The sequence below is a fragment of the Ochotona curzoniae genome, unplaced genomic scaffold, assembly GCF_017591425.1.
Source record: "Ochotona curzoniae isolate NIBS_2020 unplaced genomic scaffold, NIBS_Ocur_1.0 contig_21, whole genome shotgun sequence".
Lineage (NCBI taxonomy): Eukaryota > Metazoa > Chordata > Mammalia > Lagomorpha > Ochotonidae > Ochotona > Ochotona curzoniae.
Window position 1 is genome coordinate 1,664,654 of NW_024465322.1, and position 18,658 is coordinate 1,683,311.

Here is an 18,658-nt window from a genome sequence, read left to right on the forward strand (position 1 = left end):
CAGAAATCCTATAACCTCATTCTGGTGCTCCCGTGGGTGCTGCTCTTAAAGGCAGGCTCCATAGCTGTGTGAGCAAACAGCCCGAGCGGCAAGATGGAATCAGTAGGGGGAAGCCTGCCAATTGTGTCATAATGTTTTTCCATAAGTGATTCAAGTTTGTGGACGAAACAAGACACCTTTGGTATGTTGCAAAGGGCAGCCAGCGTCTGCACATTGTCTCCGTGGCTCAGCTCTTGTGGTCCATTCTCTGACAATTGGCTGTATGGTGTATGCAGGAGATAGTGTGCGGGGTAGTCTGTTCAGACTGAACCTGCTAAAAACCTTCAGCTTGACCATTTGGAAGTGAGTGAGGCTGAGCTGTCTCCTTTAACCAGGCCAAGCCTCAGTAAAATGAATAATCAGCACGGTTGATTACAACACAGATAATCGGAGGTATTTTTCTTGCTGGCATTTTGATTGCTTCTGTATCTTCTGATTGAAACTTGAAGCACATCTCTTAGATGCTGGAGTGTGTTTAGTTGGGGAGATTCATGATAAAACACAACATCGAAGGCCCGTATGCAGGCAATGTTAATTACACATCACTTTCTGTCCATCACGTAAACATATGAATAAACTTGTAAACATAAATATGACTTTAGAGGAAAAAGAGCTTGTAGCGGGCCAATCTTGTGCAAAAAAAGGCACATTACAATTGTAGAGATGATGCTTGCCTGGCAAGGCGATTTGCATAAATCGGGTAGGGACTGATTTGGAAGGATTTGTGGACAGAGGGTCCAGCTTCCATGACAAGGTGCCAGTAGAAATGAATGCATCGGAGTGTGTGCGTGGCTAGCGCGACTGGAGCCGAGAGCTTTTCCAGGTAGAAAAGGGCCAATATGGGGAAGATGAATAGCAGCCCTATCGCAATCCACGGCTCCCACTGTCTGATTAACTGGCCTTCAATCAAAAGGCCCAGATCACCAAGGGCCGAAAGGTAAAATTGGCTTCTGTCAGCCACGAATCCTAGCCCAGATTCTGGAAGGTCACTGGGTGTCTCCTTTTATCCACTAAGCACTCATCTTTCCAGTGTCAGGTCAAGACCCCCTTGACCTGTGCTAGTCACTCTATGAAAGGTTTTCGGGTCACTTCCTGCTCGCTGTCTTCCGTGTCATCTCCCATTGCTTCCTTCACATTAGCTTGTGTGACCCCGTGATGCCCCCAGCAATCACAGCTCCCTGCAGAAGCCCAGCTTTTTCTTTTCAACATCTCTAAGCTTCTTTGAGCATCTTGGCAGCCCTTCTCTAGTGCTCTTGGTTTGTTTAAATGTGCTGGCTTTTCAATCTCTGTGACAGTTGGCCCCAACCCAAGCTCTGTTAATTATTTCATATTTGCTTCAAATCGTTGTTACATGTCTTAATGTCATGCTTTATTTTTTTTAGACTTCAAATTATTTTCTTGGCATAAAGTGAACAAATTTCATGCATCTCATAAAACAGATCCTACCTGCGGCCCACACTCCCCTTTCGCCTTCCTTCCTTCTTTCTATAAAAAAGTTTTACAATGACCTGTTTGCAGTTAGCTTCATAATCACAAGTTTGATGCTCCATTAGGTAAAGAATTAAACGGAAGTAAGTAGGAAAAAGCCCCACTGTTGGAAAGTATAGACCAAGGCTGTAAACCATCATCAAACTCCAAAATGATGATCTTGCTGAAATATATTGTGTTATTTGCACTCTATGCATTTTTTTAAGATTTATTTACTTTTATTGCAAAGGCAGAATATACAGAGAGGAGGAGAGACAGAGAGGAAGATCTTCCGTCCGATGATTTACTCCCCAAGTGAGTGCAATGGCCGATGCTATGCCAGTCCAAAGCCAGGAGCCAGGAACTGCTTCTGGGTATCCCACACAGGTGCAGGGTCCCAAGGCTTTGGGCCATCCTCGACTGCTTTCCCAGGCCACAGGCAGGGAGATGGATGGGAAGTGGAGCTGTCGGGATTAGAACCGGTGCCCATATGGAATCCTGGCGTGTTCAAGGTGAGGACTTTAGCCACTAGGCCACGCCGCCGGGCCCTACTCTATGCATTTATGACCACAGATCTCAAATGCCTTTTTGGGGGAATTAGAACTTGAAGACTTCCAATGCAATTGAGTTCTGAGTGTGCTCATCTTCCTACTTGGAGCACTTGGGTAGAAAAAGGACTTTCTGGTTCTTGGGATCCCATGGGCACATTGAAATGATTTCCCAGAGGACTCACATTAGCATGCTCCTTTTGAGGAATTGTATAATATGAGGATTAGCAACATTTCCGAGAATCAGAAATGGTACATGTTTATGAGTAGCTGGGTGTAAAGGAGAAGTTAGGGAGGGACGGCAGGTGCTAACACTCCCTGTATTAGTCACTTCTCCATTCCCATAAATGAGAGGCACTTCTTGGGAAAGGGGCATATTGACTTGGGTCCAATGGCCACATCGGCGTAGGCATCTAGGCAGGCCACAGGATGGCAGAAGGAGTGAATTAGAAATCAGAAAGAAAAAGTCAACGTTGCCCATCTTCCAGGTCCCTGTGTATCTCTTCACAAAGCCGGCAGAACTGAATCATGAGCTCATGGTCAGCTCCCTAGCAACCGGATCCAATCCAATTTACTTGCTTTTCCAAGGCCTTCGCTTCAGACATCCGAATCGGATCAAGGCTTCAGCCCTAATGCATTAGCCATTAACAATAACCCATTAACCATTAACATAAGGCTTTGGGAAACTAGTCATGCTTCCTTGGCCTTTAAGGGGCTCCGCACACTGGAATCCGAATGATAACCCTTCTTTAACATGGCACTCCAGTTCCTGGTGTTTCACCAACACCTTGCTTAATCACAATGCTTAAAGTGTCTTCGCTCAAGAAGGACTGCTTATCGCTGCTCACTAAGCAGGAGCGGCAGAAAAGCAAGCAATTCAAGGAGATGCTTAACCGGAATTATTTAACGACTGTTTGTGGAGTAAATTTAGCTAGCCCAATTAGTGGACTGAATCTTTTATTTTTATGATAGCATGTGCATATTTCATTATCTTGACGGCTCAGTACACACTCGCTGCTATAGTTCAAGAGAGGGGAGAAGTTAATCCCATCTTTTTAACTCAGGGTTGTTAGATTGAGTAAACCTACCAGTGCAAATAGCTTAAAAGGGTGTCTTTCTCTGTGGTTATTGTCGTCTTTGTCGCTGTTCATTCTGCCTTACCTGAAGGCTCTGCGACATGAATTAATAGATCAATCATCGTTATCAACAGAATTATATGAGAAGACCCTTGTTTCTGAACAAAAATATTCGTTGTGAACATAGAGTTCTTTACTTGGGAGCAGTGGGATGGGTGTAAACTCACTGATTTTATCTGATTTACTTAGTTAATAACCATGTTTTTGAGCAGCTTTATGATAATTTTAAATCTGAATTCCAGTTATCCTGGAAATGAAATGTACACCCGAGGCACTGATAATTTAATCAGCTTATCCCATGCTAGACTGGAAATGACAAAAGTGGCCTTGAAATATATGCTAACTGTGGGTCTGTCCAGAACTTGAAAATGAGAGTGTTTGCACATATTTAAGAAAACATCTCAGCCTTGCAGGCCGTAATTTGTGGTGTTTTTTTTTTTTTAAAGAACTGGAACTATTTCAGTCGCCCATGCATTGTTCTTTCCATGTTTTCATTCAGTGAGCAATGGGTTTCCCTTTTTTCCTTTTTGTGTGAAGACTTTGGGGGGAAAACACCCATGATTCCACACCACACACAAGTGTGGGACAACCTCCAGTTCAATTCTTTGTCCTCATTCGGGTCTTTCCTGCGGAAAGTTAACATGTATATTTAAGGATAATACGTCTTCTTAAGAGAAAAATACTATCATTCCCAAATGATATATTTTATACAGCATCCCCAAATGATATATTTTATACAGCATCCCCAAATGATATATTTTATACACCATCCCCAAATGATATATTTTATGTATCATCCCCAGATGATGTATTTAATACTATAACAAAAAACAAGTAAGACTAGCAGAATAACTGTTTCATTACCTCTCTTTGTTAAGTCTTTGGACTACTTCTTACGCCCCTGTGGAATAAGACAACTCTATTCTCTGCTGTTACAAAAAGTTCTAGCACATTTTCATGGGTCAAACTTAGCCTGAAAGTGCCCTCGCCAGGATGTGGAATGATGTCATGTTAGTGGTGTTAGCTCTTCTCGGTATTCGCGCTCTCCATTTTGTCTGCCACAAACCCCAAATTTGGATGCAGCTGGCCACGCAGGAGGTTTCAATCCAGCAGGGAGGATGGCCACCAGGACTTGGGCAAAGACAGAGAGAGAGAGGTCTCCTGGTATAGTGCCATGAGGGGGTCCCAAGGGAGGGAGCCAGGAAAGGAGAGAGAAGGAAGGAGTGACAGAAAGGAAGAGAGAAAGGAAGGAGGAGGGGGGGTTGGAGGAGGAGGGAAAGGAACAAGAGAGAGAGAGAGAGAGAAAGAACACACACAGGGGGCAGGGGCCATCGTGGATTGGCAGCTAAGGCTGTTCACGGGCCATGAGCGATTAGTAGATGCAGTGATAGGCGGGCAGTCGTGGGTAGACAGGATCAGGAAGTGATCCCATTGGAATGAGATTTCACTTCCGGGTGAGTTACCATTCTCGTTGCAACCTAGTGTCCACAGAACCAGTGTGTATCTGCCATTGCTGGATTAGAAGGTTTACGTTGGTCCTTTTCTTTTAGCTGATAATGCTTTGTTTATTTATTTTGCAACTTACATCTGAGTACATTGAACATCAGAGTTACAGAGTTGGGGAAATTTGCATTGAGTTGGTTCACTCCCCAAATGACGGCGACAGGCAGAGATGGCTGAGGCCAAAGCCAGGAGCCAGGAGCTTCCTCTGGGTCTTTCATGTGGCCCAAACACTTTGGGCCACCCTCTGCTACTTTCCCCAGCCCATTAGCAGTGTTAGCAGTAGAGCAGCCAGACATAAACTGGTACCTTTTCAGAATACTGATGTTACAGGTGATGGCTAAATCCACTGAGCTATAATGCTGAACTTTTCTTTAAAAAAAAAAAAAAGATTTATTGATTATTTGTATTGGAAAGTCAGATATACAGAGAGGAGGAGAGACAGAGAGAGGAACAGCTTCCATATGATGGTTCAGTTCCCAAGAGGCGGCAGCAGCCAGAGCTGAGCCTCTCTGAAACCAGGAGCCTGGAGCCTCTTCCAGGTCTCCCACCTGGATGCAGGGTCCTAAGGCTTTGGAATGTCCCTGACTGCTCCCACAGGTAGGGAGCTGGATGGGAAGAGGGGCTGCCACAATAGACGCCCTGCATAATCCCAATGGCCAGGGCTGGGCCAGACCAAAACCAAGAGGCTGAAACTCCATCTCAGTGTGATGTGAGTGACAGGGGCTCAAGCACTTGGGCCATTATGTCTGGCTTTCTTAGATGCCTTAGCAGGAAACTGTATCAGAAGCAGAGGAGCAGGGGACCCAGCATTCCTAGTGGCTGAAGTTCTCACCTTGAACACGCTGGGATCCCATATGGGCACTGGTTCTAATCCTGGCAGCTCCACTTCCCATCTAGCTCCCCGCCTGTGGCCTGGGAAAGCAGTCCAGGACGGCCCAAGGCCTTGGGACCCTGCACCTGTGTGGGAGACCCGGAAGAGGCTCCTGGTTTCGGATTGGCACAGCTCTAGCCATGCAGCCACTTAGGGAGTGAATCATCAGATGCAAGATCTTCCTCTCTGTCTCTCCTCCTCTTTGTATATCTGCCTTTGCAATACAAATAAATACAATCTTAAAAAAAAAAAAAGTGGAGGAGCTGGGAATTGAACCATCAGTGTTGCCGTAGCAGCATTCACTCATTTAGCGCAGTACTGCCCTCAGGAGGGCCCATGGGTGCTCAGGACTGAAGGAAGACTCAGACCAAACCATGGGGGACGAGTTCCGGAAGGGCCCATGGATGGCAGTAGCAGGAGCCAGTATTTCAGAACAGAACATGCTGGAAGCAAAAGACAAGACAGGATAACGCTGAGAGCGACAGCTCAGGCCAGATGACACAGCAGCTTCTGGGGATTTTATCCTGAGGGTAACACACATCACAGAGACTTTTCCAGAATCAGATCATTCCAGCGGACTTGCCCTCTCCCATCTAAGCTGCACCTTCTGAGATGTTTCATTTGGGAGGGGAGACAAGCTAGAGAATAAAACTGTGCAGGAGAGTGGAATTTTATCATGAGAGCGTGATTATGTTAAATGGTAGAAGTGGAGGCTTATGGCCACAATATGTGCGTGTGTGTGTGTGTGTGTGTGTGTGTGTGTGTGTTTTCTGATAGTATAAGCTTCGACTGTAAATAAAATATTCACAATGGCCGTGATTTTCTCTAGACCCAAATAGGACAGGAAGAACGAACTTGGTCTCCTCTAAATGATCAAATCATACACGTCCTGTGTTAATTTTTTATAATAGTGTACAGATAAGCAGGAAGTTTGGTACCATGGGTACCAAAGCAACTGGAGTTTCCGTGTTTTGAAAAGTAAAGGCCTTTTCATTCTTTCTAGCAAGAGGTCATGATTTACTAACTGTTTGCATTTTTTTTTTGCTTTCCAAAACCTTTCAGTGCCCCGGAGGAGCGTTTACTCCTAACATCCGAACCACCAAGGAGTTTCCCGATGACGTGGTCACGTTTATCCGGAACCACCCGCTCATGTACAACTCCGTCTACCCCATTCACCGACGGCCTCTGATCGTCCGCACCGGCACCGACTACAAGTACACCAAGATCGCCGTGGACCAGGTGAATGCGGCCGACGGCCGCTACCGCGTGCTGTTCCTCGGGACGGGTGAGTGTGTGTCCCCTGCAGCCAGCCCTACCTGAAGGTGACAGAGACCGCACTGTGATGCAACCCTAAGACAGGGGATGGGAAAGGCCGTGCTTGGCTGAATGATCGCTTCTTGTTTATGCGGTCATTTGAGAGGCAGTCTCACACACACACACACACACACACACACACACACACACCTTGTCTTCACAGACACAACTTCACTCGCCAGACGCTCACACATTGCTGGGATTGGGTCAGACTGAAGCTAGCAGCCAGACACTCTATCCGCAACGCCCATGAAGGGATGCGGAAGGGCTGCAATATAAGTCCTTGGCCCACCCGCTGCTGCTGTACACAGGGAGTTGTGTTGGAAGTGGAATAGCCAGAACGTTCCAACGGGAGACGCATCGAACAGGGACTTGACCGGCTGTGCTGCAGCGTCAGCTCCCGATGTTTACCTCTGGTCCCGAATTCGATATTTCTTTTCCGATGCCTCACTTTCGCCATCTGCAAGATGAGGCTAATGGAATACAACAGAGGAGATGTAATGGGTTCACACGGGCGAAGAATGTGGAAGAGTTTCTGGCACAAATGTTGGTGAGATTTAGGAAGAGCGAGCTGACTTAAGGATGGACAGAAATGTTAAGTGGTGAGTTTAGCTCTCACGTGAAACTGATTTCATGATATCGTATGAAATACACAAATGCACCTGCTCAGGGAAATTAGCATAATAAACACTGCATTTTATGTGACATTTGGAAGTGGACTTAGCTTAAATCTGGATAGGCTTCTTGAAAATATCAAGCATCAAATTCCAGTTTGTCAATTCATTTTATCAAAAAACTCGAAAGTGCTGACGTGCGTAGAGCTACTTGGTACATATCAACTGGTCCCGAAGGCCCCGAAGCAAAATGTCTTCGAAGTGTGCTTCTTGGGCCAGTGAGTTCTGTGTCACTACAAACTTGGTAGAAACATAAAAGTTCAGATCCCGTGCCTAGCGCGATACGGGTGAGATCTTGTCACTGAACTGTTGCTAGCCCGGAAAAAGTCTGCTATACACTGAACTTTGGCAATAAAAGCTCTCAAGTCCACCTTGGGCATCCCTGGCTGCCATGTAGATAGGATGAACTTTTTCCATTTGTCTTCTACTCACACCAGAATTACTCCACGCCGGTAGATTGTTCCTCTGTTCGTTTAGAAAGTAAGTCTATGAACATTGCCATGGGATTCGGTGGTGGAATACGCATTCAATTGCACTTCGCATCCAGCCATTTTAACATGTGAGTTTTTCTTGGCTACATTTAATTTCCAGGGTTGGCTGTTACGATAACATTCTCACTCACTGGTATTTTCAAACGTCAAAACGTCAGATCTAAATCTCTCCCAGAGAGTTTCAGCTCCAATGCATCACAGATCGAGAAGTTTCTGAGATGATTCGGAAAGCATCCATTCCCACACATACGTGTAGCTGAGTGTTCCTTCCCCCTGACCCCCGATATCCATACTAAAATTCTTCCTTTTTTCCCAGACTCAACCCTTCCTCCTTTTGCTCTCAGTGTTTGATCTAGCCTATAACCTTCATGACCTTTCTTGCAAATTGTATGCCCGTTGTTGTTATTCTCTGTTTATTCCCTTTTGCCTGCACTGGTATTTTTTTAACACCCCTTATGCCTGAGTGTGAAACCACGTGCACATCTGCCCTTGTTGCTACCTGCGCGCGCATCGCACTTTCTGCAGAGTCCTGCATATTTTCTGATGACAAGGACCATCTAGTCTGTTTCCCTCAGAGCTGCCCATCTCCTCGTGCTGGCATCTGGGACTGCAGACTCCCCTCTTGCCTGTTGTATCAGACGTGTGTCACCTCATCCCCCCTCCCCTAACCGTAGCCTTTCCCTGGTTAGGGAGCACAGAGAGTCCCCAAGGTTCTGTCCACCGTCCTCTTTGTTCAGATAGTCTTCAGCCATCTCCTTCACTCCTTTGCCTTTAGTTATCTGTTCTGTGCAAACAAGCCAAACGTGGGTGCCATTAGCCCTTGTCTTTTCCCAAACACAACGTCTACGTTTATACTGTGGAGTTGGATATCCTAGAAGCCACTGATGTTTCAAACACAGTTTATCCTCTTCCTCTTCTACCCAGAACTTCAGTCGGTGCCTCCACAACCGTGTTCATGACCACACATTGCTCTCAAGGTTCTTCATCAAGGAATATCACAGCATCTGGTAGAAATATTTGGCAGAATGAATTAAAAACCGTAACAATGTCCATTCTAACCCATGCCGTGAAATGAATTCATAAGCACCTGCAAATGTTCATCCTCATTTGCTTATAACCTGTGGTCATATATATATATAGTCTGTATAGTTGACTCACATTTGCTCTGGGACCTCAACTCAGAACATTCGATGCCAAGTTCGCATTTGGCAGAAAAGCAAATTTCTTCCTCAAGCTAAGTTGAAATGTAGAGTCACACCTCTCCCTGATATTCATATTACCCCAGAATGATGACTGTTCGCTTTTCTTTCCTTTGAAGTCAGCGGTAGAGGTAGGCTTTGATGTCCCAATCCAGACTTTTATATTTTTTCATGAAAATCTACATAAAATATGTAGATGTCATGGATGGATTTTTCAAGCAACTGTGCAGTCATATTTACTCAGTGAAAAAAAAATCCATAGTTTTGCACGAATGCTTTGGTTTTTCTTGACACATAGACTTCTGGCATCTTTCTGTACACTTTGTATGTTGGTATTTGAACACACGTGTCATTTTCAGAAATAATATTGAAGCATGCGTTTTGAATCCTCACCAATGCTTGCTTACAAAGCCACAGGAGTCTCTTGAGGGTCCCCACCCCTCACAGGCCGAGCCTCTGCACCATCAGCATCTTGCTGAGTGGACTCAGACCCTCTAGATCACATGGTCCTGTCAGATGCACTGGAGGACAAAGGCGGTGGCTTCAGTGGGCCCTAGGCGCTAACAACCAGTGTGTTATTCATGTCTACACGAATATACTTCTTCCCATTTAGTTCCTGGATTGCTGGTGAGGTTTCTTTCAACTGAAGTTCTTCCTGCAGAACTTGTAGGCAGAAATGAATGAAATAGCTTTTTGTCTGCAATGGCTCTTGGGAGCGACCCAGGCCACAGTCCCCCAGGATGGCTCAGCTTGGGCATCTTTGTGTCTGTAATCACCCTGGGTATTGCCAATTCCCCCCCACCCCCATGCCAGAGAGCCCTTCGTGGCCTTTGGATTAATAATGATATGCTCATGACTGCCCCCTGCAGAGTGTTTTTCTCATGATTTCCTTTCTGACCCATCATGGGAAATCTAGACAAATCCAACGGAAACGTTTGTTGTCAGAGAAGACCTATTGGGACATTGTCTGACTAGTTATGACAGTGCCAGCAGAATCTCATGTAGAGAATCTGCTTGTATACCGTGGATGATTTTGAGTGAGCATCGTCTTACACCCCTACCCGATGTGGAATGAAAGAAGCTTTATCCTTGTCTGTCTCCAGGGGTGTTTCTCAGAAAGATAAAATCCGGGTCATGTAGAACTCGTTAGAAACACACTTTCTCAGGCCCCACCCTGAGATTTAAAGATGAGACTTTGTTATCTGTATTTAACTCAAGCTCCCAGGTATCTCCATGATACTTAGAGATGTTTAATGTTTGACTTTTGTCACCATCATCCCACGGCTGTTATTGCACACAGTTCTGGCCGAGTTTAAGATACGTGAATCCTAAGTGTTTTCCAGTGGTATGGAGACTGTCTCCTTTTATATTTTGGGTACCACCAGACACCAAGCAAAATGGGCCAAAAAAAAGTCAACAAATGAAAAAAAAAAAAGAAAGAAAAAGGAAGAAGGATAGAAGAAAGAAAGGAATGGAGAACATAGCAGCATATAACTTGTGGACTAAGTCTAGCCTTTGCATTTTTTTATGTAATATCTAGGCTCAGAATGGTTAATGCATTATAGAAAAAGCTGGGAAGGTGTTCAGCAAACAGTGGAAATCATAAAATCCTTAAAATTCAATGCCTATGAATGAATTTTTATTGAAATGCAGGTATTTATTTTCATATATCCGTGGCTGTTTTAATACTACCAGGGTCCTGGAGAGCCATGAGCTCATGAAATTTAAAATAAATACACTGTTGGCCTATCACAGAGAAACTGAAGAATTACTCTGGGGTGTTTCACATGATCTCACTTGAGGAATGTCCCATGTGCCGATGAAAACACTATGTGTTTGGGGGCTCCAGTGGAACATTCTGGAGATACCTGTTGGAGCTATTTGGTCCTGTGTATGGGTTAACCCTCTTGTTTCTCTGTGATGTTGGTGAGCATGTGTGTTACAATGCATATTAGTATGCCCCTGGACTGATATTATGGAAAAACTATCAAGAAATTCTCAGTAGTGCTATCATATGTTACACCTGTCATCTCCCTTCTGGGTATATTTCCAAAGAAAATGCCATCAGTCTGTCCAAGAAATATTGACACTCTTATATTTATTGTGGTACTATTCACAAGCAACGGACACAACCCATCCACTGAGGGGGGATAAGAAAATGTGGTTAATACGCACAAGGAAGTCCTCTCCAGCCATAAGGAATAGAAGCCCCATCATCTTCAATAACATTAATGGAATGACAGGATATCATGCTAAGTGTAGTAAGCCAACCACGGAAACACAAATATTGTGTGATGTTCTGTATAGAATCAAAGAAAGTGAGTTTGTCTTGGAAGCTCAGAGTGGAAGGATGAGTGGCAGATTCTGGGGAGAATTTAGGGGTGGTGGGGTGAGGAAGGGAGGAAAAGCAGGGATGGAGTTATAGTCGGTCTGCCAACAGAAATTCTGGGGTTCTGTTGCATCGCGGGGTGACGGCAGATACTGAAAATGGACTGTGAATTTCAAGAGGCAGAAGGAACAATGCTGAATATTTTCATCAGGTTAAAATAATAAAATGTTGGAGGTGTAGATATGATTTCCTAATTTTAAAATCAGACAGTGTATACGTTTCTCAACAGATCACAGGCTACTCCATAAACATCTATGTTGATGCATCAAATAAAGATAAGGGAAAAAACCCTTTGGCTGCTCCATGTTGACTGAGGAATAAGAGTTTTGAAAGACTTAGGACTTTGTAAAGAAGCCGTTTTCTAATTTACAGATATAATACATGAGTTCATCATGCTGTGTGATGACTCTTTGCTCTTGAGTAAAAAAAAAAAGATCTGTTTCAAAGCTTTGTTTTATTCTAAACTTGTTGATTTTTCATTTTGGGGTCTTAGCATTAGTACTCTGAGTATTTTTATATTTTCCTTACTTTTTTGTTTTGTTTTGTTTTCAACTTTAGCAAGGGCTGTAGAACTACACACAAGGGCTCTCCTAAGATGAATGTTTCTATTTTAACCTCACCACCTACTGCTTTGCACGCAGGCCGTTTGTCCAGAGCCCTGTTTTCCTTTTTGCTTCTGGAGACATTTGTATGGAACTGGGCGGGTCAAGTTCAAAAGTGTTCTGTCAAGGTTGTATGTTAGCACTGTGCATGAATCAGAATGACACGTGGTTTGAGATGAAAACACCGTGAGTTTTCTTGTGAATGGGTGATAAGGATTCAGGCTGATTTAATGCCATGAGGAGTCTTGCCTGGAGGGACAGTATGCAGGGTTGTTCTGCCAAAAGCCTGATGGGACATACGCTGCTTGAGCCTCCTTGCTGGCTTCGGTGTTATGGGCTGGGTACTGAGCTGGAAGGTTGGTTGCTACAAATCCTTTGCACATTTGGAGTTTTCAACTGTGTGCCCCATGGGTGACCATCTTGGAGCTTGTCACCACTTCTGTCCCCTTGCAGTGGCTCCCTGAATGACCTGCAGGACCAGGAATCTTGGGTTTTTTTGTTTGTTTGTTTGTTTTTGTTTTTTTGCGGGACTCGCTACAATACTGGAGGGAGTGTGCTTGAGTTCTGGAAAGACAGACTGTCGGCTGGAGCCTGAGCCCTGCGTGTCACTCTGAGATGGGGTCGAGATGTCGCTTTTGCCAATGAGGAAGGGGCAGATCCCTCTGTAAGCCATCAGCTTGCAACATCTCGGGGGGAGGGGGAGGTTACTGCTATTCCAAGCCAAGCCTGGATACTCCTAGAAATTTATCATGGATACTGCAGGGATTTTTCTGTACCATGGATACAGCAGGAAGTATTGGTGGAACAGAGAGGAAGAAAGCATGAATCGATAGGAGAAAGAATGATGAATGATGGTGTCATGTACGTGATCATGTGTAACTCGATAGCAGAAGGATGTGAAGGGGGAAGGCTGGAAAAGAACCCAGAGTGATTGCGAATCTATTGACAAATGTATCATTTGCCCTGAGCTGAATGCATTTAAAATTCATTTTAAATCTTATCTTAGAAAAGGAATGAAAGAGAAATAGCTGGCTGATGAAGAGATTACTTATTTTTCATTTTGATACTGCTCTTTAGAGTTTGATAAGAACAGTGCCCGGGCTGCCATTTGCAATGCCGGGAGCTAAAACTGAGCGAAGATTCCAGTCCCTACTGCTTTGCTTCCAATCCAGCTCCCTGCCAATGCATCTAGAAAGGCAACGAAGGATGCCCCAAGTACTTGGGGCCCTTCTACCCACATGGAGTCAAGGACAGAGTTCCCAAATCCTGCCTTCGTCCTGGCCTGACCCCTGAACTCCAGCCCTGCTGGCTGTTTGGGAAGTGAACCAACAGGTAGATCATCAGGATTCTCTCTCCTTATGCCTCTGTTTCTCCCTCTTCCCCCTTCCCTTTCTTCCCCTCCCCTTCTCCTTCTCTCACTCTCCTTTTTTCTTTTTCTCTTTTATTCTTGCCTTTCAAGTAAGTCAAATAAATCATTAAACACGGTGTAAAAAACTCGAATGATTATCGTGTAGACTAGCTCCTCTGCTGGAATCACCCATGTATTTATCTAAATTCTACTTGTCACGCAAGGAGTCTAATTTGGTCAGGAATCAAGCCTATTTTGTTATTACTTTAATGACACTAATTAGATATATTTGTAATCCTTGCCTTTTACCGGGTATTTATGGGAATTACTTTGCTCAGTTTCCTAGTGACCCGGCGAGGCAGTGTAAGATGTGGCCAACAGGAGGCAAGGACCTTGGTCTGGCTTACTCATTGTTGGGTTGTTGGATCCAACACAACACTCAGAGGAGCCACTCAGTCTGTGTTATTAATTTAATGAATAAATGACTTACATCCTTCTCTTTCCCTGTGTGTAGTTGATGACCCAGATGTATAAGCCTATACATCATTAGCTTATGACACTACCAGAATACAGCGAGCAATTTCACATCTGAACACTACTCCTTCAACGTGATTTGTCAGTATCACTTTATATATTTCATGACGTTAATTGCACTTGCGTTTTCTTGTATGACTATGAAATAAATGTCCCAATTGTGCCCGAGAGAGGTCTTCAGGAAGTACCTGGAAAAGTATGCATGACCTTGAGAAGGTTTTTACACTAAAATAGACATATCCTTTACTTCATTTTTCCATGAACTTCTTGAAGGACTCTTGGATGTGCAAACGATATGGTTGATGTGTTGACATTCAGTGTTAGCGTTGGCATGGCACTGGGTGAGGGATACTCCTCAAAGGACTCATTGACGTCTTGTCACCAAGTCTTCCATTGTAAACTAGATGTGTTTGACAAGGTGCCAGAGAAGGCCTGGACACTCTTGGCCTTGGAACCAACGTGCTATCTGTGTGAGGGGTTAGCTCTGCTAGAAAGTAGCTTGTGAGTTTGATTTGTTTTATGTCAGCCGCATTTTAGTTAGGAAAGAAGATAAAGATTTGCAGGGAAAGGAGAGAATGCACAAACAGTGGAATTCCACCTTAACCCTTGGTGTCTGATGAGATGTTTACACCTCTAAAAGTAGTTTTCAAATCAAGTTCGGATTTGCATTCAAGAGGTCTTTAAAAACTTTAAAATAGAGGTAAAAATCTTTGGCGTGCATCTTTTTATTTAATGTACATAGTTGGCTGATATGCTTGGCAGATTTCTGAATATGCTCCAAGGACGTAACACTTGCCTATAGAAGATAAAACTGTCCTGCTGTGTAACCAGAGCTTCTTTCCTAGCACTAAGATTTCTCTGGGTGACCTGTGAGCACACAGCTCTGTCTTGCTGCTGTGCGCTGCCTCTCCCCTACCCTCCACTCTTAAGCAAACATCAACATGTCTCCCAGCTGGCAGACTACGTTCCGTTGAGTCTGTTGTCAACGATATCAAGAATACATTGCCACAGAGCGTTTTTGTTCTTGATGTGCAGTCATTTCCCTGAAGCAGACTTGGTAGCCCTGGTTCTCAGGAGCAGAACGCACAGCCAGCAATCAGCCAGCCTGTATGGGTCCACTCGTCGGAAGCCATGACCGATCCTCTGTGGCCATGGTGTCCATGAAAAACCAACTTTTGCAAAGTATTCATTAACCTGGGAGAAGTTCATGTTCCAGGAAATCAAAGGAAATGATTTATTTTAGGATGGGGACCATAGTGCAATTGGAGCCCAGAGCTCTGAGAACAAACTACGAAGGTGGCGGCATTGTGGGCTAAGCTTCCACGTGAGCTTCCATTTAATGTCCCCACAGCTCCACTTGTAATTCAGCTCACTGCTTATGGCCTGGGAAAGAAGTGGAAGATGGCTCACTGTGGGTGGCCCAGAGGAACTTCCTGAATCCTAGTTTCAGCTCTGGCTGTTGGAGCCATTTGAGGTTGAACCAGCAGATGGAAAACCTCCCTCTCCATCTCTTCTTCTCTGTAACTATTCCTTTCAGAACAAAATCAGTCATTTAGAAGCGAGTGGCTGAGAATGATGGTTATTATTATTGTTTAGTTTGTTAGGAGAACGAAAGGGGCTGATAAGGACAAATTCATTTGTAGATTGAAAACTAGTTCGATAGGCAGCAGGAATTGTGCTGAGCAGATGGAGTGATGGAGAACCATCGAAGCTGACTCGGAGAGCAACAGATCGTTTTTCTGAATGGTGTAACTGTCCTTCCTTTGCCTTCTTCATCATTAGGGCTTAACTTCATCAGCTAAAGTGGATCGTCTCATTAAAACTTCAGACAAAGTCATCCTGGTGTAGTCTGAGGTTTTGAAAGCTTCAGTGGCTCGCTGTAGACAGTGAACGTGTTAGGAACCATCATCATATTCCAGCTCATGTCTGTCCCAAACTGGGTAGAAGATTTGCTGCACTGTGGGAGAAGGATAAGACCAAGAGGCGTCCTAGCACACGGCACTTCAGCAGAGAGCGTGAGCTGCAGATGGAGATAGGGGCGCCGCTCCTGTGTGAGTCTTGGCTGAATTCTTGACAGTGCCTCATAGAGGTCATTCTAGGGGACTGTGCAGACAAGGGCTTCACTCTCGAAGCTCTTCTGCAGGGTAGGAAACTAAGAGTGTTTACCTGAAATAAGAAGGAGGAATGGTCCTTCAATTACCAGAGAATAAGAGAAGCGATGTTGTGGTGGCCTCAGGAAGGACAGAGCAGACAGGCAGAAGTGGTCATCAGATGTGGAGTCGGCACAGCTGAGGGTCACTGTCATAAGTTGCTCTCCATATTGTTCCACCTTGCTACACGTTGGTCACGTTTGAGAGGAAGGAAAGAAGGCATTTTGAGCAGAAGAAGCAACTATGGATGCCCAAGGGCATGTGAACAGTGGCTTGATCAACTTTATAGCTGGGCACCTGGAAGCGTGGGTTGATGTTCCAAGCCAGTTTGTGGAAGTGATGTCAGCTTTGAAAGCTAATGCAAAGTAGCACATCTTAAAATCAAAATGGTGCTGGAAAATGATGACCATGCAATTTATTAACCTCCAAAGAATACATCTTTCTTATCTGATAAAGGGTTCTGAAAAAAGGTCATCGTAAATTTGAATCTATGGAAATTTGGTTGATACATCCGGTATGTATGATCAGTAAATCCTTACATAGGATACCTGCTGTGCTGACAATAAGGCAGCTTGCTTGATGTGGAAATATAAATAAAAACAATATTTGATGTAATGCAACTAGAACTATTAAGTGAAATTTAATTTACAAAATTCCAAAGTGTTCATTTTTAAAGATTGCTAAGGCCCAACATGAGTGTTCTTTAGCTATATGACCGGTCAATCACTAAGATCACGTGAATTAGTAAGTCGACTTTCTCCTTGGAAAACAATTAATCTTATTTATATCAAGGGAAGAGGTACAGAAATAGAAAAAGGTCTTCCATTCTGTGTTTTGCTCCACAAATGGCCAGCTCCAAGTAAGGTCAGAGTTAAGATCCAAGAATTCCATCTGGATTGCCCATCGTGGGTGCCAGACTCCCAAGCACTGGGACCATCTTCCACTGCTCTTCCAGGCACATTAGTCAGGGCCCTGGATGGGAACGTGGAGAAGCCTGGACTGGAACCATGCTCACAGCCCTGCAAGCAGTGAGTCAACCCACTTCCCCAAAAAGGTAGCCTCTTGAAGTGAATAACCATCCTGGAGAGGATTAGGTTCTAGAACCGTAATATACCAAAAAAAAACCTGCAAAATTATTAAACTATTTCTGATATATATTAGACATAGCAAATATTTTTATGACAGACTAAATATTAGTTCAGATTTCTTAAAGGGTACTTTTCTCCTGCTGTTTTCTGACCTTTTATTATGCCTCGATTAACTCATAACATAATATAATCACCCATTATTATATGTTCTCTAGTTTAGCAACATTATGGATTTTTAAGAGTTCTCTTTTTTGACTTTGTCCCTGAATTTAGCTTTCCAATTATCCTACCTACTGAAAAGAAGAGACTTAAAATTTTCTGCAGGAATAACGCACCCAAGTCTGTGTGTGTTGACTTGTAAAATTCTAGATCAACATATGGCAAGGTGCTGTATAATTAAGATGTCCAGCGAGTCTCCCATAATTATGAATTCTAATTTTGGTTGGGATTTCTCGAAAACCATGTTAAATACAGAATGACTTGTTGGAACCCCTTGTTATTTCTGGATGAATTGGGGAATATGCTTTGACATCCCAGGGCTGGGAGTTCACATCCTGCCCTTTTCCCTCCGATCAGCTCTGTGGGACCTGGAGCAAGTGATCTAGCCACTCCCAGCCTAGGTTTTTTTTAACTGTGCCTGCTTGATAGGCTTCTTTTAAAGATTAAATAAGATAATGTAGAGGAAATCCTGGGTGTACTGCCTGGAAATCTGTAAACATTCCATAGGTGTATAAGCACAGGTATTTACATAGTGCAAATACGTTTAATGTAGATAATTAAACATACGCACGACCCATTATATATGTCACATATATATCACTGCAGAGCAGAGGAGGGTCACACACACAGTATGTGAGGAAGCCCCTGTAACGAGCAGCATGCCGTCCAACAGAGCGTGCGTGTCCTGATCAGGAAGTGTACCACACTACACGTGTCACGAGCCAGACCCGCACTGTGACCGTGGTAAAGCCAGCCACTTGATTGTAGCCGATGGGCTTAATCGAACTCTGCCTCCAGTTGGTGATCGCATTGCTCAAATGATGCTCGCTCAGAGAATCAGCAATCCTAGTAAAAAAGGGGGAAAAAAAAACCCAACAAAACAAACAAACAAAAAACAAGCTATGCCTTGGAATCCCTTCTTTCCAAATCGCCATGGCTCTGTGCTCATGAGCCTGGGAATCGGCAAAGGCCATGTGTGCAGGAAGGAGCGTGTTGACCTTGGACTACACCCTGCGACAATGCCCCGTGCTGTCTCTGCAGCCAACAGAGGAATCTTCAAGCCAGGTGTCATGAGTAAACGCCACG

The 18,658-nt window shown here is 44.2% G+C and overlaps 1 protein-coding gene across 2 annotated transcripts in view; it reads left to right on the forward strand.

The window, feature by feature from the left end:
- Positions 1-18,658, forward strand: part of SEMA3C (semaphorin 3C) — a 136,431-nt gene that overhangs the window by 94,443 nt on the left and 23,330 nt on the right. For both annotated transcript variants that reach the window (XM_040971092.1, XM_040971102.1), the window contains one exon: positions 6,627-6,849. In XM_040971092.1, coding sequence (XP_040827026.1) covers positions 6,627-6,849 — 223 coding nt within the window. The remainder of the gene's footprint in view (positions 1-6,626; positions 6,850-18,658) is intronic.